The 27,735-nt window shown below is 40.9% G+C and overlaps 1 protein-coding gene across 4 annotated transcripts; it reads right to left on the bottom strand.

Moving 5' to 3' along the window:
* Positions 1–75: 75 nt before the first annotated feature.
* On the bottom strand, positions 76–27,716 carry MSANTD2 (Myb/SANT DNA binding domain containing 2). Of its 4 annotated transcripts, none has more exons than XR_013538303.1 (5): positions 26,807–27,716; positions 8,031–8,074; positions 7,191–7,449; positions 4,614–4,674; positions 76–1,842 (listed from the first exon to the last, which is right to left on the bottom strand). XR_013538303.1 is itself a non-coding variant. In XM_072978856.2 (4 exons), exons 1-4 carry the CDS (start codon positions 27,665–27,667, stop codon positions 990–992), a joined length of 2,034 nt encoding a protein of 677 aa, XP_072834957.2. In that variant the 5' UTR covers positions 27,668–27,705; the 3' UTR covers positions 76–989. The 4 variants fall into 4 exon arrangements, 2 of the variants coding, with proteins under 2 accessions (XP_072834957.2, XP_072834958.1); XR_013538304.1 differs by having other exon boundaries at positions 8,031–8,071; XM_072978856.2 differs by lacking the exon at positions 8,031–8,074 and having other exon boundaries at positions 26,807–27,705.
* Positions 27,717–27,735: the final 19 nt, after the last annotated feature.

The raw sequence follows: 27,735 nt of genomic DNA, 5'->3' as shown, positions 1-27,735 counted from the left end.
TGTATATACACATAGTTTTAAAATTAAAAAAACACACAAAAAACAGCAAAGGCCAGTAAGAAACATTCCTGAAAATCCATGTTTGCTTGTCTTTATTGGACTGAAACATTCATTGTATGTCACAAGTTCCACTGTTCAATGAGGTTTTAAAAAAGAAATTAAAAAAATCTGGCCCTCACCAGCTGCGTAATGGGGCTCATATAGTCACATTTTGATGAGGCATTAAAAATATTTACTCCCCTGGTCCGTAAATTCCCTGTGTCACCCCCAACCCCATCCCTTCTCACAGCTTTGATTGTATTCGATAAAAGACTGCTCAGACGAAATGCTACCCAGTGGTTGAGTTACTTTCACTGCCACACAAAGAGGAAAACAAAATGTTTAAAAAAGGCCAGGGATTACTTTAATGTAAAAAAAAAAGTAAAAAAAAGTTGATATGGCAACACTATTAGTAAAGTGGGATACATCACAGAAACAGAAGTTTTTTTGCAGGCAACACTGGTTAGAAATAGTAAAAACACTTGATGGGTGAAAAAGTGTGAAATGCTAAATTATATACAAGAGAGGATAAGGGTGGCACTGAAAAATAGGCTCATGTGATTCCAAGTTTAAACTCGCCATTATCTATTGCTTATTTATTACATAAATGTAATAACACTTATATAGAGAGACAGATGTGTAAAAATGAGACATTGTGGAAAACAGCTTTTTCGTATGAAACATAAAGTGTTTGCTCGCCCGACATGGAATGTACCAACAGTCATTTTATTTACAGAGCTCTCTTTCAGAGTCTTCTTTTTACAAAACCAGCTAATTGGCACAAGCAAGTAAGCTGCATATTTTACTGACTTGGGATACTCTTTTGTAAAATCACTTCCAAGTGTCTTTTTCCCATTCAGGAAAGGCTTATTGTGCCCAGTCTTGTACTGTCAAAGATGCCCAAATGCAACATAGGACCCAAAAGCTCTAATCCTTATGAAGGATGAGGTTCAGTTGTTAAATTTCAAGGGGTATCCAATGGCTTTTTCCAGGCACTCTACCAACGAGCCAGCAGAAAGGAAGTCCCTCTCCACTTCCACAAATTTGATGTAAATGGACTTAGGAGAAATCCCAGGATCTACAATACAGTTTTGTGATAAAAATCCATTGATTCCAACCCATTCTTTGCTGAAGGTTTTGGTGTTTGCCTGAAAGTGTAGGAACAAACATTGCTGGAGAGTTCTGACCTCAGCAATGCCAAGGTAACAATATATGATTCGGGTAGACTCCATCTCCACTTTAAGGGAGGACTGTGTCAAGGGCATTTCAGCTTCCCCCAGAGTCTGATTTTCAGGGTCTTGGCTGATGGCCTCATGATCAGGAGACCGTGGTTTCTCATGACAATCTTCATAACCAATGGCGTACAGACCAGGGCTCTTTGGAATGCCCCCAGGTAATAAATACTGGACAATATTTCCACCAGTTGGCTTGGAGTGAGCAATGGGTATCCAGTCAATCTCCATGTGTAGTTCTAGGCACCGGGCTTCACTAATAGTGATCTCCAGAAATTTGTAGTAAACATTCTTCCAGTTCATTTTCTGTACCCTGGTCATGATTACTCTGCCCTCTGGTTTTTCCGAGTTGAAATATTCCCGGAGTCGTTTGCCAAGGGGAACCTGGGAGCTGATTTCTGCATAGTGGTAGCGAATATCCTCCTTCCACCGCGTGTTATAACCAATGCCAAATATGGCCAGTTTGTTTGAAAGGTGTAGCCTAGAGAAGTCTGTCCAGCTCTGAAATAACTCCCATTTTAACTGAACGGATTCCAAGATTTGTACAATATTCTGCATCACGTCACGTTTCCTTTAAAAAAAGCAGAAACAAGAGAACAGAGTTTGAGGCACAAACAAGAGTAGGGATAGCCATGTTGGCACAAGACAAATTCCAAGATCCAGTAAACAGGTTGTGAGAAAGAGAAACAGGTGGGGCAAAAGTAGGATCTGAATACGTATTTTGTGGTCTGCATATTGTAACAGAAAGTAATGCAGGACAGCTGGTGCGAACAAAGAGCTGGGCATTACGATGGGATATAATGTCATCCAATTTCAACTGGCCTAACCCACAGGCTCACTCAGAACTAAAAAGTTAGAAACATTTGACAATCTATCTATGGCTGCATGAAGTGAACTCAAAGATGCATCCAGCTAAGCTGGGCACACAGCCTCTTTGGTCAGTGGAAACTAGCCACCAGGCATTCTTTGTGTTCTCCATGCTAAAATCAATTTTAAAGTCCAATAAATAAATAAGTCCAATAAATAAAAAAGTCCAATAAATAAATAAATAAAAATAAATAAAAGATGGATTGGGTAAGTTGTCTTAATTAAGGTAAGAAGTAAAATGTTAAAGATGGAAAGCCAAAAGCTTCTGTCTTGTCTTGAGTGATTCTATGGACCAGAGTAAGTGAAATCTAATACCATTGTATCTCCTGATGAGACCCAGCTGTTTGCAGCATTTCTCCTCTACTACTTTCCCCCCACACACACACCTTGCACTCACCCTGCATACTTTATTACATCTTGCCTGATAAAGAGTGTTCTCTAAAAAAACTTGCACAATTTGTACACTTTCTGTTGGCTCCGTGCCACCTTAGTATGGATTTTAGAGCTTAAGGAATGCAACTAAGGTGTTGAAGATCACAAGAGAAGGCATGAGCCTCCAACTATCAACTTTCACAAACCCCAGATACTATAAAGATATAAAGTGGGTGGAGAAGAGGTTTCAAAATGGTATCTTAGACCGTTTTCAATTTAATATAATGAACACATCCTACACATCCTACTGATCCATTTTAGAGACATGTTGCACAAAACAAGCAACAATGACAGTGTCTTAATTACCACAACAATATTTTTTTTTAAAAAACTGTCCTGATATTTTCTAACACAAACTGGGAAAAAAACCCTACATTCAGTTCCTTAGGACCTCCAGACAGAGCTAGGAGATAATTCTGCCTGAAACTGTGTACAGGTAAATCAGTGGTGAGCCGGACAATGATGAGCCGGAACTGACCAGTGAAATGAACTCAGCAGAATGCAGCTTCATTTGAATTCTATATGGAAATCATTTTTGGGATATAAAAAAAAGTTCATGTACTACACGCAATTATCATGCAACAGCACAAGTCTGTGAACTGATATCCAGAGGAATGTTCCAAGACTGTTTGCTGGGAATACAGGATTTTAGAACTTGTCATTCTTTAGATGCTGTTGGACCAGATTTTAAAACCTGATAATAGGTGGAAGCTCTTACATTCCCTATTCCAGATCTGGTATGTCATCATCCCAGCGAGTAAGATGCAGAGAGGCCATACAGAGGTCTGCTCCTTCTGTAACTTACTCCCTCAGTCTTTTCTTAAGATTCTCTTATCAGAGTGAGACTCCGAGATAATTTGGACTGATAATCTTCCATCTCCTGCACTAGCTGTCATTATTTTGTCTCACTGAAGGTTAAAGTGGTGGTTATTCTTAATAATAATAATTATGTGCCATCAAGTTATGGTGACCCTTTTTCAAGGTTTTCCAGGTAGAGAGGTTTCCCATCCCCTTCTTCTGGGAGTGCCCTGGGACTGTGCAGCTTGCCCAAGGCCACACAGGCTAGCTTTACTTGCAGAAGGCACAGGGGAGAAGTGAACTTACAACCTCTGGCTCTGCCGCCAGATACCTAAACCATTGAGGTATTTTTACAGTAGTTAACTTCAGAAGGAAAGCATCTGAAGCTTCTAAAAGTAGCTTTAAAGTTCTCCAAGCACCCCTAACTGAATGTTTTAAAAAGTTCTTTAAAAATGGCCTTCTTTCTCGGCTACACATTGTCCAGCAATTCGCTGCATGTATTACAAATTTAAATGGAAATACTTCATGGGAGAACAGGGTAATATTCTTACTTTATCATTGGTTTCTCACCCTGATTCAGGGAATACATTTGGTCCCTACTAGAGAATCTGTTCACAAAACATATCCCAAGATTTTGGTCCAGAAACTGAACCGCTCAAGGTAGCTAATTAAAAATGCTTCAATTTATCTGCAAATGAAATAATATTTAATATACAGAAAAAACCCAACAACTTTAAGAGAAGAGGGTAAGTTCATTCAACCAATATTTAGAACAAACTACTGAAATACATAAATTGTGAACTAACAATGTAATGCTGTAAGAGGGGGCTAGTCAGAAGCCATGAGGTAGGGGATGCCAAACTTTCAGAGAAACCTTATGGATTCCCCACTTGCAAGGGGGTTTTTCAGATCATCTCTTCAAATAACAAGGGTTGTACTAGAGATTATCCTTTTGTTATATTGCCCCTCAAGCCATTTAGGCTTTTCACCTTTCGCCCTAGTGAACTGGGATGAGAAATAAGCACTAAAATAAGAATATACAGAGAAATTAAGTGTCTGGAGATCAAGTGTCTCTAGAGGGTATATGGCAGAGATCAATGCACTGTTTTGTTAAACTAACTGTTTATTTTGATGAAGAACAGCTTGAATAATTTTATATATGCTGTAGAAAGGTTCAGGTGCTTTCCTTCTGAAATCAGTACTGTAAGACTCAAGTCACAGATAAGACACTTAAAAGCTACTTACTGTGATTCCTCAGAAGACTCCTGCTTTATCTTCAATGATTTCTTTGTAGGAGGCATTTCGTCTAAAAGGTAGGATTACAGATAGCTGTTAAACAAAGACTGAACTCTGGCACAGTAAAAGTCAGACACTCCATTTTCTACAACAATGTCCCAAATCACATACAACTACAGGGGTGCCTAAACATTACACACAAAAACTTGATTTTTTCAGTATTTTTAATGTTTTAAATTATGTACAATAAAAGCTTGCAGTGGTATCTTTATCTCATGCTGTTTTGAGGATTAGAATCAGGTTCGTCATTTAAATCAGTGGTTCTTAACCTTTGTTACTCGGATGTTTTTGAACTGCAGCTCCCAGAAACCCCAGCCAGCACAGTTGGTGGTGAAGGGTTCTGGGAGTTGCAGTCCAAAACTCCTGAGTAACCCAAGGTTAAGAACCAGTGATTTAAATAACAGTATTAAGTCCAAACAGAAGATTAGAGCAGTCTCCCTTGAATATTTTTGACAAGCACATAACACATTCCAATCTCATTTTGATTTGGTATATTCCAATCCCTATTTCAACTCATATCAGTCACAAAATACATGTTTGTACAGGCACCCAAGTGCAGCTGTTACTGTGAAAACAAGCAAGAAGTTCCAGCATACAACAACATTTTGAGTAAACAAATATGTGATCTCAAACCCCTTCAAAGCTATAGCGTTCATTTTCTAAGTGGGAGATGTTTTACAATACAAGCTCCCTGTGTAAATGGGCATGTGCAGAAATGCATGACAGCTAGGAGTCTGCCATTTGCATTTTTTGGATTTCAACTGTCAATTTACTGACACCTAAATATAGCCCATGTGGAGAAAGGCCTACCTGGAAGTCTGCATGGCCTAGCTTCCTGTTCAAAAAGGAAGCTGCTCTGGTGCTTGTTGAGCCAGCTTCCTTTTTGAACATGAAGCTAGGCCATGAACAGTTCCAGCTAAGCCTTTCACCACCAGGAACATACTGTATTTAGATCTCTGTACTTGGTGGTGTGTCAGATAGAACTCCCAGAATGAAGAATTATGGGAGCTGATGTTAGAAAAGTAACAATTGCGCATGGACTCACACTGGGAATCAGTGGGAGGGGGCTTTTATAACCTAAAGCGATTGTCCTTTACCACTAATCGATTCGTAAAGTTTTTCCTGCCTCTGGCATTTGAGGCAAGGCTCCGTCCCCTCTTCCTGTCTGTTTGATTTGCTTCTATTGTTTCGCTGTTAGTTCTCCCCTTCTTCTCTGACCTTCAACCATGCAGCAGACATGGATGTCTTTTCCATGTGGTGGAGACTCCATTCTCCCCTTTTTCCTTTCTAACTGTAATGACAGATGCTAACTGTAAGTAAAGATACCTATTTCTTTCTATTTAAAATGCTTCTGATGTGATTCATTATTACATAAAGTGTTAGTCTTTTAATGATGTAAACCATTGTTGTATATTCATTGTTTTCAGCTTTAAATATTGTCTTCCAGTGATGTCATCTAAACCACTGGTTCTTAACCTTGAGTTACTCAGGAGTTTTGGACTGCAACTCCCAGAAGCCTTCACCACCAATTGTGCTGGCTGGGGTTTCTGGTTGTTGCAGTTCAAAATATCCGAGTAACAAAGGTTAAGAACCACTGATCTAAGCCACCTTGGGTCCTTTTTAAGGAGAAAGGTGGGGTCAAAATATATTTTAAATAAATAATCACTGTGAAATGCAGTTGAAGTCCAAAAAAATCCAGATGGTACATCTATAATGATAACATCAGAAGACTGTACAAACTCAAAAGCAAAGAAATAACGCTGGAATATTAGTAGACAATCTAATTAGTAGATCTTCAGTGAACTTTGAAATGATCCTCAAAGCTTGCAGTGAGGAAACAGCATGGACTTTATGCTGCATCCACAAGGAGAAAGAGCAAAGAGCTGAGCAAAAAACAGTAGTGCTCTGTACCAATTTCAAACATAAGTTGAAATGCCTAAACCTTAGCATCTTCTGTTGCTTGAGAAGGTAGCAATGGATTCAAATGCTAAGAAAGGTGATTTGGACTATACATTAGGATGAATGTTGCTCTGACAGTAAGAACAGCTCTGAAATGACCTTTCTTAAAAGGTGGTAGCCTTCCTTTGTTTGAAATTTTCAAAGTAGAGTTTGGTAATCCATTTGTCTGGGATGACTTACCTGTGCAATTTCAACATTGGCACCAGGCTGGACTACATGACTCTGAGATCCTTTCCGGCTATACAACTGATGACAATGCACACCAGGCAACATGTAGAGAACAGAACAATTGTTCCACCTTTGAACGCTGATGTGTTATGCCAGCTAGCTAAAAACAGAGACAGCAGCCGCCTTGTGGTATCAGCAATGTTCAGGGTGGATAAAAATCAAGGATTATTTTTAAAAAAATCAGACGGATTTAAATCATATTTTAAATTTTTTTAAAAAATAATCTTTATTTAAATTTTCAGGAAAAAATCTAAATTTTTAAAATTTAAATTGTGATTTAAATCAATTTGAAATGTTGGAAATGCACAGCTCCTCCCACCCGAAGGTGGCATTTCTTACCCAATTCTTGGTCTCCCGACTGGTAGCAGTGAAGATCTTCACTGTGGTTCCCCCATTCATCCTGTGAATATTCCTCCATTGTACTGCCATCCGACTCCAGGTCTTGGTAGAGGCCACTGCTGTTGATAAGTACCGGCTGGCAGGGCTGAGAGTCCCATCCTCCCTGACCAAACACTTGTTCCAACTGTTCAAATGTGTAACTGCTTTTCCTTTTACCAACACCATGTTCTTTCACCCGGCTGTAACACCTGCGAAGGGTCTAAAACAGATAATGGGTAGGTTAGTCGCTACAGGATAATTCTCAAGAGGCTGCACGATTTTCATTCATTTCTAACCTCATCTGAGTAAAAGCTCCCAACCACATATACTCAACTGTTTTAACCAAAACAGGATGTTACCAAGTAGTCTTAAAGTCAGATTGAGCTTCAAGTCATTTAACATTCCCAACGGACAGCCACTTCATTTGGATATTTGCCACAAGAGGACAACACAGTTAAATGATCATTATTTTAAGACATCAATTTTATTTCTATTGCCAAGGCTTCCCTCCTCAAAAAAAACACTAGCTATATTATGCAGGACTAATTCCCAATCAGATACCAACAAGCCCATCAGACATACACCTTTACAAAAAGAGGAGAAAGAACAGCTACTATTATGCCCATAGTGTGGAGAAGAAGATTAAGGGAAAGAAGAAAGGGAGAAAGACAGAGAAATAAATAAAACAGGAGTCACCAAAAGCAGACAGCTGAATCATCCCTTATTCCAAAAGGAAAACATTTAAGAAGCTTTTAAAAAATGTTGGCCTAAACTCTTTAGCTAGTAAAATATATTACTTACATATTTTGCATCCTTACTAACTCACTCTGTTTCTTGGGAAGCTGCTGAAATTTAAAAGAAGTGAAATCAATAATGCTATGAATTCCCATGTTGAAAGATCAAACACACAGTACTAAGATAGTCAGGTCTAATTATAAAACATTAAACCCAACAGTCCAAGCTAGATTCTAAATCATCTTTTACACCAAGGCTCAAGACAGATTTGGCCACTTCATTGTTGCTCTGATGATGCAACATTAGCTGTGCAACTGCTTGCCTGCAATCAGCCTGCTTTATGTTGCAGCAAGCGTAAAGCTTGGCAAACACTTTCCTCTGGACCCCTCATCCTTAGTTTCCAACTACAAGGAATACTTGATTTTGGGATGGGTCGAAGACTCTGTTGTACAGAGTGGGCCATTAACTGAATGTAATGAACCACTGCAAGGCACCATTTGCTCTTTTATCAAGAGAATATATATTACGTGGCAAGATAAGGGATGGTAATAATTTGGAAATTTTGGGGAGAAATAAAATAAAGTAAGAAATGTGTTCCTTTTTAGATATAGCAGATACAAGTTAAATCAGTTACTCAGGTACAATCAGACCTTGCCAACTCCCAGCCATTTCAACAATTTCAAACTGTATTCATATGAAGTGTCATTTTGCCAGTTCCACATCGCTTCTCTGAATTTTCTACTGCTCAACAGTGCACCATGCAGCAGCATAAAAAACAGAATTAATCAGTTACTTATAGGGACGTGGTGGCACTGTGAGTTAAACCGCAGAAGCCTCTGTGTGCTGCAAGGTCAGAAGACCAGCAGTCGTAAGATCGAATCCACACAACGGAGTGAGCTCCCGTCGCTTGTCCCAGCTGCAAAAGCATGCAAATGCGAGTCAATAAATAGGTACCACCACAGTGGGAAGGTAACAGTGTTCTGTGTCTAGTCGCACTAGCCACATGACCACGGAAACGGTCTACAGACAAATGCTGGCTCTACGGCTTGGAGACGGGGACGAGCGCTGCACCCTAGAGTCAGACACGACTGGACTAAATGTCAAGGGGAACCTTTACCTTTACCTTGTAGGTATTCAGAATCCAAGGAGTAGGAATAAAACTACAAAGAATGTTCATAATGTTGCTCTGGAGTTAGACAGCAAAAGGTGTACATCTGTGTGGAAGAGCGAAAATCATTTGCTAGCCATAAGAAACACTATGCTTCACTAGTCCTGCAAATTTGAGCAGTATATATTGGTTATCTATGATTATAGCTGTGACAAGGGAATTGGGAATGCATGGAAGTAATTTTACAAAAATACCAAAGTCTGTTCAAGAATCTAGTATTAAAACTGACTACTGTACACCAAGGAAGGAATACTGAATTTAGGATGAAGAAACCCAAGCTGCAATCTCTGTAAGTCCCAGCTACTGACTTGGATTGCATAAGTTTGTCTGGAATGAGGCAAATGCCATATATCTTAGAACAGTGGTTCTCAAACTTGGATCCCTAGATGTTCTTGGACTGTACTTCCCAGAAATCCTGGACTGCACAGCAAGTGGTTAAGGCTTCTGGGAACTACAGTCTGAGAACATCTGGGGACCCCAATTTGAGAACCACTGTCTTACTGTCTTGGAGGATAAGTACGATGACGATGATAATGACGACGACAACAACAACATGTACATTAATGGGAATGTACTCTCCAGAATAGTGGTTAGGAACTGATTTTACTAGTTGCTTTGAGTCATTTTGGTGGTGGTAGTGGCAGGGGGAATTGGAATGGTCCACTCTTGCTTATTCCATTCATCTTCCATGGTTACTGTTTAGCAACTGTCTGGTTTAAAATAACCTTGCCTTTTTTTTCTATCTTGGTTTTTCTATCTTCTGTCTTTTCTAACATTTTTCTATCTTGGTTAGTTTCGCTAATCTACTTCCATTCTGCACAACTAGGCCATAGGGCTGTCTCTCCTCCTACCAAAGCCATGCAATCCATTTCTATGGGAAATTATTTCATCATATACTATAATAATTTCCATCTCTGTGTTTATCCAACTGATTAGTTAAAAAAAACTCAAAAAAAACCCTGTATATCTTTGGCAGAAACATGAACACATGTCCACCATTCTTAAAGTGTCAAAATATGCTTAGAAAGGAAAAAAGTAAATTCCCAAAGACCAAATAATGTTTAGAGCAAAAACAAAATAAAAAATAAAGAAGACAAAAACGTTGCAGTATCTTAAAGACTAACTGCTATATTTTAATGTGAGCTTTCGTGGACAAGGCCACTTACTCAGACAGGTTAATGACAGCAGTTAGCCTTTAAGGTGCCACAAGGTTTTTTGTCTTCTTTATTTTTTATTTGTTTTTGCTTGATATGTTAGCAAAGATACCAAGACGGCTAATGCTAAAACTACACAATATAACATACTTAATTCGGGTATAGAACAGGTTTTAATCCCTTTCACACTTGCTGATAGTTTCCAGCAAGCTGCATAGCCTACTTAGCAGGAAAAAAATGTTCGAAATCTTAGTCCCACTGGGAAGTTAACAGAACAAAATCACTGAAATCCAAATACTTGCTTAGTTTGTTGGACAGAGTCGATTATCTTTCTAAGCAACAGAATATTATAGCAGGTGTCAGTGTGGTTTCTTTACAGATGTTAAATGCTTTTATTCACAGCTAAAGTAAAACAAATAGTGTTTCTAGCATAATTAGCCAAGTGTCTTAGTATGCTCTGATGAAGTCTTTTGGGAGTCCCAACATCTGCAAGCACTACTTCAAACACATGGGGGGGGGTCAATTTTGCTGTTCAAAGTCTTGTCTGGAAGCTAGTTTCAAAACCAAGCAAGCAATCTGACTGCATGGCTTCATTCAGCAAAAGACCTCAACAATATTGCCAATGGACAGATCTATATTAGATGGATAACAGCAGAAAATTCTGCTTTTGCTGGATGAAAATTACTGCGTGGCATTGCATGCAGCCTGAAGAGTTACAGGGCTTATCTCCCATCCATAAAACCCCAGAATTGCCTGACACACACTGTCCTGCTCACAGGATGGACTTTCTTCTGATTGCTACAAGGTACAGAAGTAAAAAACAGGAACACAAGATATCACTAAGTGTTCCTGATTTAAACATACCTGGAAGATGCCCCTTAAATACCATGCAAAGATGAGAAATTACTAGGCACTTAGGTTACCAAAATTAATCATGCACCAAGAAGCCAATTCCAATTTATGACAAACTATACACATGGCAGGGCGTGTAACACTATCAGCTACACAAGCTCTGGGCTTCTTGGCTAGTCCCCCCTCCTAAGAGACACAATGAAGAAGTTGTGGATTGGCAGCCTGGTACTCCAACCCACTCAGCAACACGAGTATTAGCTTACCATGATATCCTAAAATGTTAAAAGTATTTTTCCCCACAATATCTATTAAATACTTCAAGGGAAAAATATGACTATAAGAGAAAAGGCGTCTAATTTTTGTAATTATAAATCCAGCAGAGTGGTCTAAATTTTAAAGGAGATCAAAGCTCATTGGGAGACAGGTGCAAACATCCCAAATTTAGGTGAAAGGATTTCAGGCAGCAAGACTAAAAAAGAGCTGGCTCATAACAATAGACAAGACTCAGGTACATGTACAAAGTGGTCTGACTCAACTGTCAACTTCATACATCCTATATATAATTCAGGGTGCATTACATTTAAATAAGATCTGTTTAAATCATAATTTAAATCACTGCAAGAGGGATAGAAATCAATGTGTTGTTTTTTTTTAAATCATGATTTAAACTGATTTGAATTAAACAAAATTCACCCTGGTAATTACAACAGATACTGTATGTATTTGCCTGCCACTACTGTATTCATTCTTGTGCCTAATAAAAGTGGCAGATCAAAAGAAAACAGCACACACAAAACCACAGGCCAACATGAAAAACTCACGCCAGAGATTCTCAAGTTTTTTCAACTCACCTCGTTTTCTTAACTGCCTTTCCCCACCTAACATTGTTTTGCAGGCGGATCCATTGAAATTCTCATAACACAGTTCAAGGCATTTTGTGGCAGCCTGTGAGGATTTGTGGACAACAATGGCACAATAACAGGAATAAAACTGGGTGCCTGGCTCTTACATACAAAATCTTGAAAAAATGATATTAGAGGAAAGGAACAGCTTTTCCTTTCTTCCACAACAATGACAGGATGCTAGCATACAATCCCTCAGATGAATACTGTGCTAATAACTGGTACCCCACTTGAGAGAACTGAACCCATTGCATTTATTAGTACTTTTATTCTCTCTCCCCGCCACTGTCCTGCTGTAAATACCTTACCTTTTCTGCTCCAACTCACCACTTGCTTCTTCATAAGCATCTTTAGTAGCTGTCACCATTCTCGACCTTTCCAAAAGAAAGCAAGAACCACACGTTTTGTACCCTCCCTCAGCCTTTGCTTAGGAGTATGTGGCACGTATTAATTAGCAAATCTTTAGTAAGAGGGGAAAAAAAACATAGGCTCCACTTGTTAGCATGCTTTGGATTTAGTCCAACACTTAAGACCAGCCTACAAAGCCAGCAGCAGCTTACTACAAAGAAATGCATCCTTCAGAAGGGGCTAAGCATCCACAGTCCTAGCAAACAGAATCACAAGTTAAAAAAAGTGAAACTCAAGGAGCAGGGCTGAACAACTTGTATCATTCCAGGTGTTGTCGGATGGCAACTCCCACCATCTGTCACCAACTGTTAGGCTAGCTAGCTATGACTAATCTGATTTGCAGTCCTGGAAGGCCATAGGTGAGTCAACTCAGCTATAAGTTCCAAATCCCCACCAATTCAGTGGGACTACTCTAGTGCAATGTATTCGCGAAGGCTTTCACAGCCGGGATCTAATGGTTGTTGTGGGCTTTTCGTCAGGAAAAAACACCTTCAGAACACGGCCAAGAAGCCCGAAAAACCCACAACAACCATTACTCTAGTGCAACTTACTATGTTAAGCAGTAGGATTACAGCCAGTGTGTCTGTCTGTGTGCATGAATATAGCAGACAATTAAAAGGTTTTAGTCTGAGGAGTGCCCCTTTTCCCCCTTCAGAAGGCATCCACAAAACTATGCATGATGCCTTCTCAACTCCATTAAATACCTGCTGGAATACTTTTACTTTACTTTATTTAGACTTATACCCCGCCCCTCTAGACAAAGTCTACTCGGGTCGGCTTACATAAATGATAAAATACAATAGAATAGCATACTTAATAATACCTAATAATAAAACTAACTAATGGATATATACATTATCAAGATGGGGTAATTGAAAACACAAAGCAATTAATTGACTGGAGGGAAGGACTGCCTAAAGAGCCAAGTTTTTAAATGGCTTTTTAAAAACCCAGCAAGGGAGCCAGGCGGATTTCTGTTGGTAGAGTATTCCACAACCGAGGGGCCACTGTCGAGAAGGCCTGGTTTCTTGTTCTTTCCTTCTGGGCCTCTCTCGCCATAAGGCCCCTCAGCTGTCCCTGCTGGCTTTGTCGGGTGATTCGAGTAGACCTGGGTGGGAGAAGGCAATCTGCCAGGTATCAAGGTCCCAAACCATTTAGGGCTTTATACGTCATCATTAAAACTTTGAAATCAATGTGGAAATGAATGGGCAACCAATGCAGAGCAGTCAGGGTGGGAGAGATATGCTGATATGTCTTCACCCCACTAAGGAGCCTGTCAGCCGCATTTTGCACCATTTCGAGCTTCCGCATCAGTTCCAAAGGCAGCCCCACGTAGAGTGCATTACAGGGGTCTAATCTCGAGATTATGAGCGTGTGGACAAGAGTAGTGAGGGCCCCCCCATCAAGATATGGTCGCAGCTGGGCAATCTGGAAATCATGGAAGGGGTTTAGCAGTTCTAGGCAAAAAGTATGAAGCAAGACAGAAAAAAGTGAAGTCACATGTAACGAAGCATCCTGCAGTATGCAAACAACCTCTCAGTATCTAATTTGTGTATCTAACTATTGGCTTCTTTGAAAATTATTCACTTTAAACAGAAGGCAAATTACACCCAGGAAGTCAAATTATGAGAATTAATTAAAGTATCTGTGCTAAATCAAGAATCAGATAAGGAGATCAAGGTAAACCCGGAGTTTGGTCAAATTCATGTTAGTACCCTCAATGATACTGTCCATCCATCTCATCCTCTGTTGTCCCCTTCTCCTCTTGCCTTCACATTTTCCCAATGTCAGGGTCTTTTCCAGGGAGTCTTCTCTTCTCATAAGATGGCCAAAGTATTGGAGCGTCAGCTTCAGGATCTGTCCTTCCAGTGAGCACTCAGGGTTTTCGTTCAGAACGGATAAGTTCAGTGGCCAAGATCTTAGTGTTTTGTTTGTTTTTATGTTAAGCTTCAGACCATTTTTGTGCTCTCCTCTTTCACCCTCATTCAGAGGTTCTTTAATTCCTCCTCACTTTCTGCCAACAGAGTGGTATCATCTGCATATCTGAGATTGTTGATATTTCTTCCGGCAATCTTAATTTCGGTTTGGGATTCATCCAGTCCAGCCTTTTGCATGATGTATTCTGCATATAAGTTAAATAAGCCGAAGGACAATATACAGCCTTCTCTCTCCTTTCTATTCTTTGGAAGTCTGCATTCAGTTTTCTATAACTTTCCCTATCTCCCTTGCATTTTGTTTCCCTTCTCTTCTCTGCTATTTCTAAAGCTTCATTGGACAGCCACTTTGGTTTCTTGCATTTCCTTTTCTTTCCGATGGTTTTTGTTGCTGCCTCCTGTATAATGTCACGAGCCTCCATCCATAGTTCTTCAGGCACTCTGTCCACCAAATCTAGTGCCTTAAATCTGTTCTTCACTTCTACTGTGTATTCATGAGGGATTTGGTTTAGATTGTATCTGACTAGCTCAGTGGATTTTCCTTCGCTCTTCAGTTTAAGCCTGAATTTTGCTATGAGGAGCTGATGATCAGAGCCACAATCAGCTCGAGGTCTTGTTTTTGCTGACTGTATAGAGCTTCTCCATCTTTGGCTGCAGAGAATATAATCAATCTGATTATGGTATTGCCCATCTGGTGATTTCCATGTGTAGAGTCGCCTCTTGTGTTGTTGGAAAATTGTTTGTGATGACCAGCTTGTTCTCTTGACAAAACTCTACAGTGGGGTCTTGACTTAAGAACGGCTTGAGTTAAGAACATTTTGACTTAAGAACCGCTCTCATAGGAAAATATTGACTTGACTTAAGTACTTAGATTTGAGTTAAGAACTGAAAAAAACCCACGTGGGAGGCAGGGAAAGTGCAAAATTTGAACTGTTGGCCAGTGAAAAGGGTGCCTGTCTGCTTCCTCACTCCTCCCAGCGTTTAGAGAGTGGATTGGGAGACAGTCTTCGGACTGCCTGTTACTGCCTGGACTGTATTTTCCCTGCCTTCCCTGAACCTTTCTTGACCTAAGAAAAAAGAAACAAAATATCCCCCTCTAGTGGTCGAAGGCAGAATAGCAGCTTCCCATTAGTTTCTATGGACGGAAAACAGCAGATACGGATTAAATGTTTTCAATGCATTCCTATGGGAAATGCAGATTTGACTTGAGAACTTTTTGACTTGAGAACCGCCTTCCAATACGGATTAAGTTCTCAAGTCAAGACCCCACTGTATTAGCCTTTGTCCTGCTTCGTTTTGAACTCCAAGGCCAAACTTACCTGTCATTCCTTTTATCTCTTGACTCCCTACTTTAGCATTCCAGTCCGGTATAGTGAAGAGAATGTCATTTTTCAGTGTCAGTTCTAGAAGGTGTTGTAAGTCTTCATAGAACTGGTCAATTTCAGCCTGCTCAGAATCCGTGGTTGGTGCATAAACTTGGATTAATGTGATGTTGAAAGGTCTGCCTTGGATTCGTATTGAAATCATTCTATCACTTTTGAGATTGCATCCCAGTACAGCTTTTTCCACTCTTTTGCTGACTATGAGGGCTACTCCATTTCTTCTACATGATTCTTGCCCACAGTAGTAGATATGATAATCGTCTGAAGTGAATTCACCCATTCCCGTCCATTTTAGTTCACTGACTCCCAGGATGTCAATGTTTATTCTTGCCGTCTCCTATTTGACCACATCCAGCTTCCCAAGGTTCACAGATCTTACATTCCAGGTTCCTATACAGTATTTTTCTTTGCAGCATCGGACTTTCCTTTCCCTTCCAGGCACATCTGCAGCTGAGCGTCCTTTCAGCTTTGGCCCAACCATTTCATTAGCTCTGGAGCTACTTGTACTTGTCCTCCACTCTTCCTCAGTAGCACGTTGGATGCTTTCCGACCTGAGGGGCTCATCTTCCAGCATCATATCTTGTAGCCTTTTGTTTCTGTCCATGGAGTTTTCTTGGCAAAGATACTGGATTGGCTTGCCAGTTCCCGCTCCAGGTGAATCGTGTTTAGTCAGAACTCTCTACTATGACCTGTCCATCTTGGGTGTCCCTGCATGGCATAGCTCATAGCTTCTCTAAATTACTCAAGCCCCTTCGCCACGACAAGGCAGCAATCTGTGAAGGGGAACCAAGTAGCATATGCTCATATAAAAGACTAATCAAGGAAACTGCCCTAGACCTAAAGTATAATCATTATAGATGGCTGAATATGTGAAGTACACAAGAGTTGTCCAAAATAAGAGGCACAATTCTATTCAATAATGCTTCAGGCCACACATTCTTAACCTGTGGTTTGCAATGTCCTTACAGGGGGTCCAACTCAATCTTAATTAATTGTCCTTGCTTTTTTGTGTAAAACCTGGCTTTTCTAACCTAATGCCTCCATTAAAAACAAACAAAAGTAAAAATTCAGTTATGAAAATAACTGTTTGATAGCAAATAAATGTTTGATGTATCCTGTTCAAAGCAAAATGAAGCTTCTTCTAGTCATCTTAAAAATATTCCTTTTATAGCAAGGAATATCTGTCCATTGGCTTCCCATGTACAGGTCCCGAAGACAAGTAACTACCAAAGTGTGTGTTGTGTTGCAAGATATTGTCCAACAAGGCCACGAAACTGTCAAAATTGTGAAGACATCTCAATACCAAACATAAAGAACATGCCACAAAGAGCACCAGTTTTTTCAAAATTAAGGAGCATGAGCTTCGGGAAAGTAAGAAAATGGTTAAAAAAAAGACTGCAACTGGTTGTAACAACAAAAATTCAGTGAGGGCCTCATTTGAAGTTTCTCAGCTAACAGCAAAAACCAGAAAACCGCACACAATAGCTGAAGAACTTAGATTACCTGCTGCAAAAATCATGTTTTTTTGCATTGATCAATGTGAAAGCTGTCAAAGACCCTTCCTTAATACTTTTGTCAAATGACACAGTTAAGAAGCAAATCAATGTTTTGTCAGCCAACATCAAGGAACAATTATTAGAAAGAATTTCCAAGTTTCCCAACTTTCCACTGAAACTGGACAAAATAACAGACATAACAAAGTGACCTTACTGTGCTATGTTAGATAGGAGCAAAAGAAAAATGTTTTCGAAGACATACTATACTGTTCATCTGCTTGTTGAAGCAGGTTTATAATATCTCATGACATGGATTGGTTGAAATGAGATGGAGCTAGCACAGATGGGGCATAAGCAATGTCGGGAAAGCTTACTGGACTTGTAGCACGGATTAAGGAAATCATAACGTCGGTGACTTGGTACCATTGCTGCATATGAAGGGAAGCTCTAGTTGCTAAGAAGATACCAGAAAAACTAAAGCAAACTTACCGTATTTTTCGCACCGTAAGACGCACTTTTTTCCCACAAAACAGGAGGGTGGAAAGTCTGTGCATCTTATGGAGCGAAGGAAACAGATTATATTTTTCTGTTTTCTTCTCCTAAAAAATTGGTGCGTCTTATGGAAAGATACGTCTTATGGAGCGAAAAATACGGTAAATGAGTCAGTCAAAATTCTCAATTTTATAAAAAGCAAATAACTAAATTCAAGATTTTTAAAATACCTTTGCAAAGTGAACACCACCAATATTTGCTATCACTAGCTGAAGTTTCATCTTGTTTTTGGGAATTGAGAGACTAGGTAAGATTATTCCTTATGCAGAAGCAATTTCACTTTTGGTGTGTGTTGGACAGATTTTTCCTGGTTAGTCAAATTAGTATAAATGTCAGATATCTTCACCTATTTAAATATGCTCAACTTAAATCTTCAAGGAGAAAAGGTTAGTTTTTCAAGTTAAAGAGAAGATCGAAGCAATGATCAATAAATTGGAATTGTGGCATCGTCGCCTATCGAACAAAAACTATGAGACATTTCCAAACCTCACAAATTTTCTTGGTTCCACCAGCGAAGAGCTGTCTGCACTTATTGCACAACAGTGTCACTTATCAAACAATATTTGGAAGATTTGCAGCATAGTTTCTATGAATATTTTCCTGTCCCTGATGCCAGCAAAATTGGATTACAGACCCATTTTCAGTTAATGCATATGAATTAGAGGGGCTCACAGCAGCAGAGCCCATAGACATGCACCAATAATGGTGCTCTGAAATTTCAGTTCAAGGAACAGTCCCTTCCAAATTTCTGGGCTCACCTACAAGCAGATTTTTCCAAAATTATCAAAGAGGTCCATGAAAGTATTGATGCCTTTTGTAATGACATGCTTGTGTGAAAAATCATTCTCTGCTCATGTTTATCTTAAAAATAAGTATAGAAACCGTATGAAAAACATGGAGTCAGAACTCAGAATACTAGTTTCGGCTTTTACGAGGGGGTGCTCATAAGTACTGAGCTTTTCCCAGAAAAGATTGAGCTAGGAAGCTGTAACTGCCACACTATTCTACATATTTCCCCAAGAAGTCAATGCACTTGCAACATCTGTCCTGCAGCTTCTTAAGTCCCTGCAAATAAAATTCTTCCAACTGCTGGTTTAATCAGTCATTTGCAGCATTAGTTGCATCCAAAACACTCCCAAATCGTTGTCCCTTTAGGTGTTTTTGGAGATTGGGGAACAGATAATAGTCAGAAAGAGCCAGGTCAGGAGAATAGGGTGGATGGGGCATCACTTGTCAATTTTGCCATTGTTTCACCTGCAGTGTGTGACAGAATGACACCTTTGGAGAGCTTTCCTCGATGTTTTTCCTCAGCTTCGTCAATAAAGTACAGTGGTGCCCCGCTTGACGACGATAATCTGTTCCATTAAAATTGCTGTTAAGCGATATCGTCATCAAGCGAAAGTGAAAAACCCATTGAAATGCATTGAAACTGGTCAATGCATTCCAATGGGTGAAATACCTCATTGTAAAGCGAAGATCCTCCATAGGGGAAGCCATTTTCGATCGCTGTCTTCCGGAAATAGGTCTGGAAAACAGCAGGAGGCCATTCTGAAAACCCGACAATCAGCTGTTTTTGACGTAAAGCGAAAAAAACCCATTGAATCATTGTTTTGCGATCACTATAGTGATCGCAAAATACTAATCATAAAGCAATTTCATTGCCTAACGGGGTTGCCATGAAGTGGGGCACCACTGTACAGTGATATTTTGCATTGATGGTTGAACCCTGTTGGAGGTAGTTCACCAGCAGAACTCCCTTCTTATCCCAAAAAACTGTTGCTATTTGCTTCTGCACCAAACTTTGCACTTGAAACTTCTTTGGCCTGGGGGAACCACTATGCCTCCATCCCTTAGACTGTTCCTTTGTCTCAGGATCATAACAGTAGATCCATATCTCATCACCAGTTACCAGTTTGCCCAGGAAATCTGAATCATTTCTTGCAAAATGTTCCAAAACAGCCACCAATGACTCCACACGTTTTCTCTTGTCAAAAGTTTGGGGATCCACTTTGCTGCCAGCTTTCTCATTTCCAAGTCATTGTGGATAATGGCACCAACTCTCTCACATGATATTCTCAGATATATAGCAATACTTTTGGCTGCTATTCGGTGGCCCTCCATGATCATGTCATGGATGGCTTTCACAATTGCAGGCACAGTGACAGAAATAGGCCTTTCACTGGGTTTCTCACTTTCAACACCAAAATGGCCAGTTTAAAAATTGACAACCCAACATTTTACTTTTGCATATGAAGGGCCACTGTCACCCATAGTTTGTGACATTTCATCATGGATCTGCTTTGCACCTTTCCCTTGGAGAAACAGGAACTTGATTATGGTCTTATGCTCTTCCACACTGAACTTTTCTGGAGGTGCTGCCATGTTCACTTTGGACCCAAACATGAAAGATAAGTTAAAATCATAGGTAGTTGATTTTTTCACCATTGAATACAGACAAATTGGCCAATACACCCTGCAAGTTATAACTTCCTAGCTCAATTTTTTCTGGGAAAGGCTCAGTACTTATCAGCACCCCCTTGTAAGCCCGATATAACAGGGCTTGTAAGTGAAATGCTGCACCAGTATTCTCAATAATTATAATTGTATGAATATAATATGTTCCCTTTTTCCCATCCAACTTGTGTTTAATGAGGTATAATTTTGTACAAATTATATTCATATCATTCTCTAGCTTTCTTTCTCATGTGAAGTTCTGTCTAAATGTTTCATATTAATGATTGTATGTGCTTATAATTTCAGATTCTCCAGCAAGAATTAAAGACAATTATTTTCAATTCATATGTAATCATTCCAATAAAAATATTATAATAGGAAAGAGTACATTAACAGATTAACTTATTTTTGTCTTCTCTCTAAATTTGAAGACCCTTCATGAGAACTTTAAATATCTGATGCACATCTTGAGTTAAGTCTTGGTGGTCCATGGCAACAAAAGATATTTAATGGGGGTCCATGGGAAAGAAAAAGTTAAGAACTGCTATTTAGGCAAAAGGAACAAGGTGCCACAGCCTTCGGACTGTATGAAGGACAAGTTAGACCATTGTGTCAACATATTTTCTTCATTTAAAAAATATAGACGTGGTTTCATAACAAAAGAAGCAAATCTAGTTTTCTGATTAAACCATTTAGGCCCCTACGTATTTTAGTCAAGATATTCAGCATGGACTCCCACAATTTCTGAACTTCTCAGTTAAGTTTACATGATTTCACTCGCCCCATTTCACACTGCTTTTCACATTATTCCGATGCAAGAGAAGAATCGTGTTGTCATATAACAATTCAACCGTAACTCCATGGCACAGTGACTAAACTGCAGTACTGCAATCAAGCCTCTGCTCATGACTTGAGTTCAATCTCTTCAGGTTCAGGTGGCTGGCTCAAGCTTGACTCAACCTTTTATCCTTCCACGATTGGTAAAATGAGTACCCTTCTCACTGTGTGTGTGTATATGTCAAAGTGTTATTTGCATAATTATGCTGTAAATTGCCTAGAGAGAGCATTAGCACTATGAGATGGTATACAAGTTGAAACAACCACACTTATCTTCAAACCTCCTTCAAATGGAATGTTTATGCAGGAATTGAAAGACTAATGTAACACACAAGAGGACTAGTCACACTGTAATCCTACCGTACACATGTCTATTCAGAGTAAGTATGTGAGAGTTCAAAAATGATCATATTCAATTAGTTCTATCTATAGTTGCAGCTCACCATTTATTGGAACAGGCATTTATGTTTCCTTTTGAGTACAATCTTGTCAGTTTCCCTTCTGCGGAGACATGTGTCTCAACATTAAGGCCACGAACAAGTCATATATAAAGGACATTAAAATATATTCATAATTAAGCAAGATATTTGCAGAGAGTGAGAGAAAGAAGATTAATATGTGAAATCTATAAAGTACTGTTGAGGGGAAAGACTTGAACTGCTTTATGCTTTCCACACTATGGAATGTCTGCTAGCGAATACAACAAGTCAACCAAGTTAATTAACCTTCAAGTATATTACAATAGTTATTAGTAGTACAGAAACTACCACCTTTTCTTTATAGAACTGCCTTCAATCATTATATGCTGGCCTTTCTGGGTTCAAATCTATGTGGAAAAAACACATCTCATAAAGCCACTGAAATCCGGGACTTCATCCGTGCTTATTACTGAAGTACCGGTGTTTTAATCTAGAGTATAGCATTCATCTAACACTTAATTCGTTTCAAAGCTACTTTAAGAGACAAATAGCAGTTAAAAATAATACATAAAGATAAATATGATTATGGCAATTTCACAGCATGTTGCTATATTACCCAGTTCAGCAGAATTCCTTTATGAACTAAATGAATAACATTTAACTCTGAACTCATACAACTAAAATTCTACAAAACGGCAGACATGAAAGAAGCAACACCTTTAATGCAACAATTGTAGCAGGACATCTACAAAACTCTTGCCAGTGCTCAGAACTAAACAAGCAAATCCAGCCAGCCCATCTCTGAGCTTCTACACAAAGTCAGATCCAATAGTCATACCGGTCATTCACTCTTGCTAAGCTAAACCATGGAGAGACTATAAACCTATGCAGTAGAGATAGGCAACCTGGTAACCTCCAGATGCTTTAAATGAAGTCCCATCAGCCTCCATCACTGTAACTAATAGTAAGGGATTAAAGCAGGGGTCTCAAACTCAATTTACCTGGGGGCCGCTGGAGTCAGTCTGGGTGAGGCTGGGCTGCCAAGAGCCCGAGGAAGCCACCCAGGAGTTTCCTTAGCCTAGCTGGGGCTCCAAGGAGGAGAAGCGCGAGAGGCCTCATCGCCAACCTCGACCCCCTCCAGCTCCTTCTTCACTACCACCACCAGCAGCGGCGGCGGCAGGCAGGACAAAGAAGCAGAGAAGGGAGAGAGCTCTGGTGACCACTTAGTGGGGGGGGGAGGGCACGACATATTTTTTTTAAGCCTCCCAGAATCGCCTTGCCAAAGGAGGAAAGCCCACATTGGTACCCATGAAATTAAACAGAATGGGGGGCCACAGGTGTGTGCACGCACGCACGCGCGCATGCGCGCGCACACACACACACGGAGGTCCAGCAACCTTCCTCTGAGGGCCCCCTCAAAAAAAGGCACACTCAGGCGGGCCGGCTGGCAGGCTGCAGTTCCAGATGGAGGGTGCAAGAGGCACTGTCTTCGAAGACAGCCGGCGAGCGAGGCGAGGCTTTTTTTGACTCTTGACAGCAGAGGACGCGTGGGCGCTTCAGGGGGGCAAGCAAGGCAGGGGCCACAAACTATCATCTGGCGGGCCGCAAATGGCCCCCAGGCCGCATGTTTGAAACCCCTGGATTAAAGAGATAACATTTTAAAATATTGTGAGAATAACAAATTGTCTATCCCTCAATATCTCACTGAATGGGACTTCCTTCTACGCAAACACATAACAGGACTATCCCGTTCATGCCCTGCAGTGAACAGTAACCTACAGGTGAACAGCTAAGGCATGAACCAGCAAAAAAACACTTTGGAATCAAACAGAGATACTGTATATATGGAAGGAGTTCTCCTCATAAGTAAAACAACACTGTTTTAATGATTGTTGCTAACATCAATACTATCAAGAGCATTAGTAGGATAAAAGCAAACAGATAGCACATGATCGATCAAATAATCTGTTTAATACAATGCTCTTTTCCTGAAATTTCATTAGCTACAGTGTCAACACTCACAATTTTTATACCAGAGTAAAGACAATAATGTCAAACTGACAATCTTACAAAATTCCACCTTGCCATTTTTTCACTGAACTTCTGAATCCAATAAATTCTGAGCATCCTGTAATATATATTTCAACTACTTTTATTTTTTCTACAGTAGCCTCTGTTAAAGTCCACAATTCCTTGTGATACAGTGGGAATATGAATATATAGGACATATAACACACATCCTAAAAGCCAATTTTATGCAATTTCTTGGTTTTTGTTTTCTTTCTACTACATTTTTCATCTTAAGGAATCTGATCTAGTCTAATTTCTACTGCATGGCTATGAAATCCCTGTTCATTCAAGCACATTCCAAGATTCATAATTTTCTCAATACACCCATGCTTTCATTTTCGATCTGAAATTTGGCTGGTTCAACTATGCTACATAAATGGTGATGACATTTTCATCTGAAGGTTCTAAGACTCCCTAAAGATCCCTTTTGCTCTGGGGAAGCCTTTGAGACCCTTAGGACAGGATGGGGAGGCCTTTAATATTGGAAAATCACCACTGGATTGCGATCCAATGGTGCCAACTGGATTTCTGCCAGTATCTCTAGACTTTAAAGGCTAAATCTGATTGCCTGTCTACAATGACTACATTTAATTCATGTAATTTTTTCACTAATCTTTTATAATCTTGTTATATTACTGGCTTTTATACTTGTTTCTTCTCTTAGTCTACTGTTGCTTATGTTTCATTACTAGTCCAGTAGTTCCCAAACTTGGCTTCCCGACATTTCTGGACCAAAACTCCCAGAAGCCTTCACCACCAGCTGTGCTGGTCAGGATTTCTGAGAACTCCAGTCCAATAATATATGAGGACCCAAGGATGGGAACCATTGTCCTAAACCAACCAGAATTATATGAGAAGCAGTATATAAATTATTAAATATAGATTTATATTTAGCCCAAGGTTAAAGACAGATGCTCCAGCTGTAAAAATGTTACTAAACATTTGGGATATATAGTTTCAAAAGACTACACAGCCATGAATTCTGAAAATCATTTAAATCTTTCTTGGTTCTATCCTACAATTGTTACAACTTTTGATATATCCTATCAACACATCTGAAAGCACTTAATCCTTCTAAGACAAGGCAGAGTCATTCAATTGACTTTAAGCATTTTCCAAACAGATGGAGCACAGACTTTACTGTCACTGACATTGCATAATTGGCACAGGGTAGCTACAGACTACACCAGAGGATGGCCAACTTGTAAAAATTCTTACTTAAAATCACTTTTAAAACACTTTCTTCAGGTAGACTTTTAACAGAATGTTGTCTTGGATATGCAGTGAGAAAATCCATGCTCTCTGAAGAAGAAAGGTTGTCAGATTTTCATATGTGGACCAATTCCACTGGTAATTCAAAAGACTGATGGAGGGATAGATGGGTTCAGGCCTCTCATCCAGGATGTATGTAGCGGTGCTTCTCTCTAACCCTCATTAACAAAGGTGATTATTACTATCAGAGATGACAACACTAAAATATGGGGCAACACCTACTAGATTCTCTCAAGACATACTTTCCCCATGTTATGGTATGTGCCATCAAACTGGAAGCAACCTATACCAACCCTAATAAGGCTTTCAAGATGAGATATTTAATGAATGCGTCTATCAGTTCCATACCCCCTGTGACAAGTGAGGATTCAAACACAGGCCTCCTGAGTCCATCACTCATTCCACTGTACTGTACTACATTGGGTATCACTCACTTTTCCACATACCTTAGCATTAATGTCAGAACACATTAAATAGAAAAAAGGTTTCATTTGTACTGAATCAAATAGGTAAAATACAAAAGCAATACCAGCACACCAGCATATTTCTCTTTAGACAGTAAGCTGACAATTGCTTCAACAGTAGGAAAAGTGAGAGAGAAAACAAGGAAGCTCAGTAATACAGGCAAACTTAAAAACTTTATCTGGTATTAGAAATTATGTCTATTTTTTCTCATCAAATCATGAAAGGTGCTAACTTTCTAAACAGTAAATGCCCTTTCTGTAAATGACTAATTACATCTACTCTCCAGCAATGTTTATTCCCACACAAGAACAAGAAGAGAGCAAAACAATATCTTATGCTACTAAAGCTTTGTCAGCTAACCTATTAAATAAAACAACAAACAGCTGCTCTATTTACTCCAAGAAGCACTGCTACCTTAAAGAATGATTTTTGGCTAAAAAAAACCCATATCAACTAGACTTCAGCACATCAGAAATAATATTCTTTCTTAATCCAAAACAATAAAAGTGCAAACTCTACAAAGAGAAGTGCAGCAAGTTCTCAGCTAAGTTCTCTGCTTAGAATTCTATATGTTTAGCTAAAAACACTGCATGCTGTTGCTATTCCCAAACTGCATTTATCTGCTTAAAGAAACAGCAATATGTTTATAGCCTCTTGTTTCTGCCTGGGTGAAGAAAAAAGAGAGTTCAGGTTCTAAAATCCCTAATATTAGTTAGGCTGTGGGATCTTGCTCATTGTTAGAACTTAAATCCATTACTGGTGTTCCTCACTGAGATTTGTTATACTGCCGCCTGTGTTAAAAACATCTAACATTTACTGCTTTCAAACTTCTGTTAAGAACAGCATCCCGGTCCAGGGCAAAAAGAGGAAACACCAAAGGAGTGCACTTAGTTGCAAAATCTTTGGGAATTAAGCCAGGAAATGCCCAGCAATGGACATTTAAAAAACCAACCAACCAACCAACACAAAACCACCACATGCATTTCTCCCTTGGAGATAATACTTTTTTAAAAAAAGAGTTCTTTCTCTGGAAGATCTGATGGCAAATCGAAACTTTGATCCAGACTTCTAACCAATACGCTGCCTGTCCACAGCTACTTCTACCGGTGAGCAAGAGAACCCCGAAAGGCTTGCAAAACGAAGACGAACCAGAAAGAGGGCAAGACAGGGGCTGATGCTGCTGCCTCCACTTCCCTGGAGAAGGAAGGGCGCGGAGAGAGCTGCGAAAGAAGCCCTAAAATAGGAAGGACGGGTCCTCTCTTTCGGCCGAAGAGCAGGGTGGCCAGGCTGACCCTGACAACGTAGCCACAAGGGGGGGGGGAGACACCAGTGGATGATTAGATCCCTGTTCCAAGCAGCACCCGGCACTACTACTACTACTACCACCACCACCGCCGCCACCATCATCATCACCTCCTCCTCCTCCTCCTGCTGGTGGCTGGAGCATCCCTCGCTAGGCAACGGCTGCGCTCCGTACCTTGATGCGCTCCCGGCACTGCGACGGGGTCCGCTCGTAGCCCAGCTCGGCCAAGGCCCGGGAGACGCGCTCGTACATGGCCGGCCCGGGAGCCTTGCTCCCGAAAACGGTGCCGGCGCCTTCCAGCTGCTGGTACCGCGCCTCCACCAGCCGCTCGTTGCCCCACACGGCGATGAGCGCGTTGGTCTCGGCCGGCGTCCACGACATCCCTCGGCAGGCGGCCGCCGTGGCCGTGCCTCCGGGCGAGAAGGAGACCGAGGGGGAAGCCCCGCCGCCGCCGCCTCGGGCCCCGGCCCCGCCGCCGCCCCCCGAACCGGCCCCGGCCCCCACTGAGGTGGCCGCCGCCGCCGCCGCCACGGAGCCCGGCCCGGTGGGGCCCAACGGGGAGGCGCCGCTGGGCGTGGAAGGGTCGGAGAGGCTCGGGTTGCCGTCGCTGAGCGCCCCCGGGGAGCCCGGAGACAGCACCTCCATCTTGGGGATCTTCAGCGGCGACTCGGCAGCCGAGAGCTGTGAGGAGCCACAGGGCGCCGCCATATTGGACCTGCGGAGCCGAGCGGGGGCGGAAGTGACGGAGGGAGCCCCCCGGCGGGCGGGGCTTCCGCCAGGCTGAGGGGAAAGCGGGAGAATGGAAAGGAGAGAAAGAGAAAGGGAGGAAGGAAGGAAGAAAACAGCGGAGCGCCTACCTTGGAGCCCGTCGGCGGGCGGGAGTGAGGCGACCCCCTCAGCGCCGTGAGGAGACTGCGGACGCGGAAGCGCGCGCGGGGCGTTTCCTGCGCGGGAACGTGGGCGGGAGGGGCGCGGCCTCACCTGCAGCTCCCCTGCGAGAGGCTGAGGTAAAAGAACGAAAGGGGCGGCACGCATGGGCGGCTGTCACGCGGTTCGTGCGCGTTCGGCAAAGTTCGTGTCCCGAACTTAGGGTTGTCGTCCGT

The sequence above is a fragment of the Pogona vitticeps genome, chromosome 8, assembly GCF_051106095.1.
Source record: "Pogona vitticeps strain Pit_001003342236 chromosome 8, PviZW2.1, whole genome shotgun sequence".
In the NCBI taxonomy this organism is placed as follows: domain Eukaryota; kingdom Metazoa; phylum Chordata; class Lepidosauria; order Squamata; family Agamidae; genus Pogona; species Pogona vitticeps.
This window is presented reverse-complemented; position numbering and strand designations above follow the sequence as displayed.

Coding starts and splice junctions, on each gene's coding strand:
- MSANTD2 (XM_072978856.2), bottom strand. CDS start 27,667: ATGCGTGCCGCCCCTTTCGTTCTTTTACCTCAGCCTCTCGCAGGGGAG. Junction 4,675..7,190: donor GTCGGGAGACCAAGAATTGG/GTAAGAAATGCC, acceptor CCTACCTTTTAG/ACGAAATGCCTCCTACAAAG. Junction 1,843..4,613: donor GAGTCTTCTGAGGAATCACA/GTAAGTAGCTTT, acceptor CTTTTTTTAAAG/GAAACGTGACGTGATGCAGA.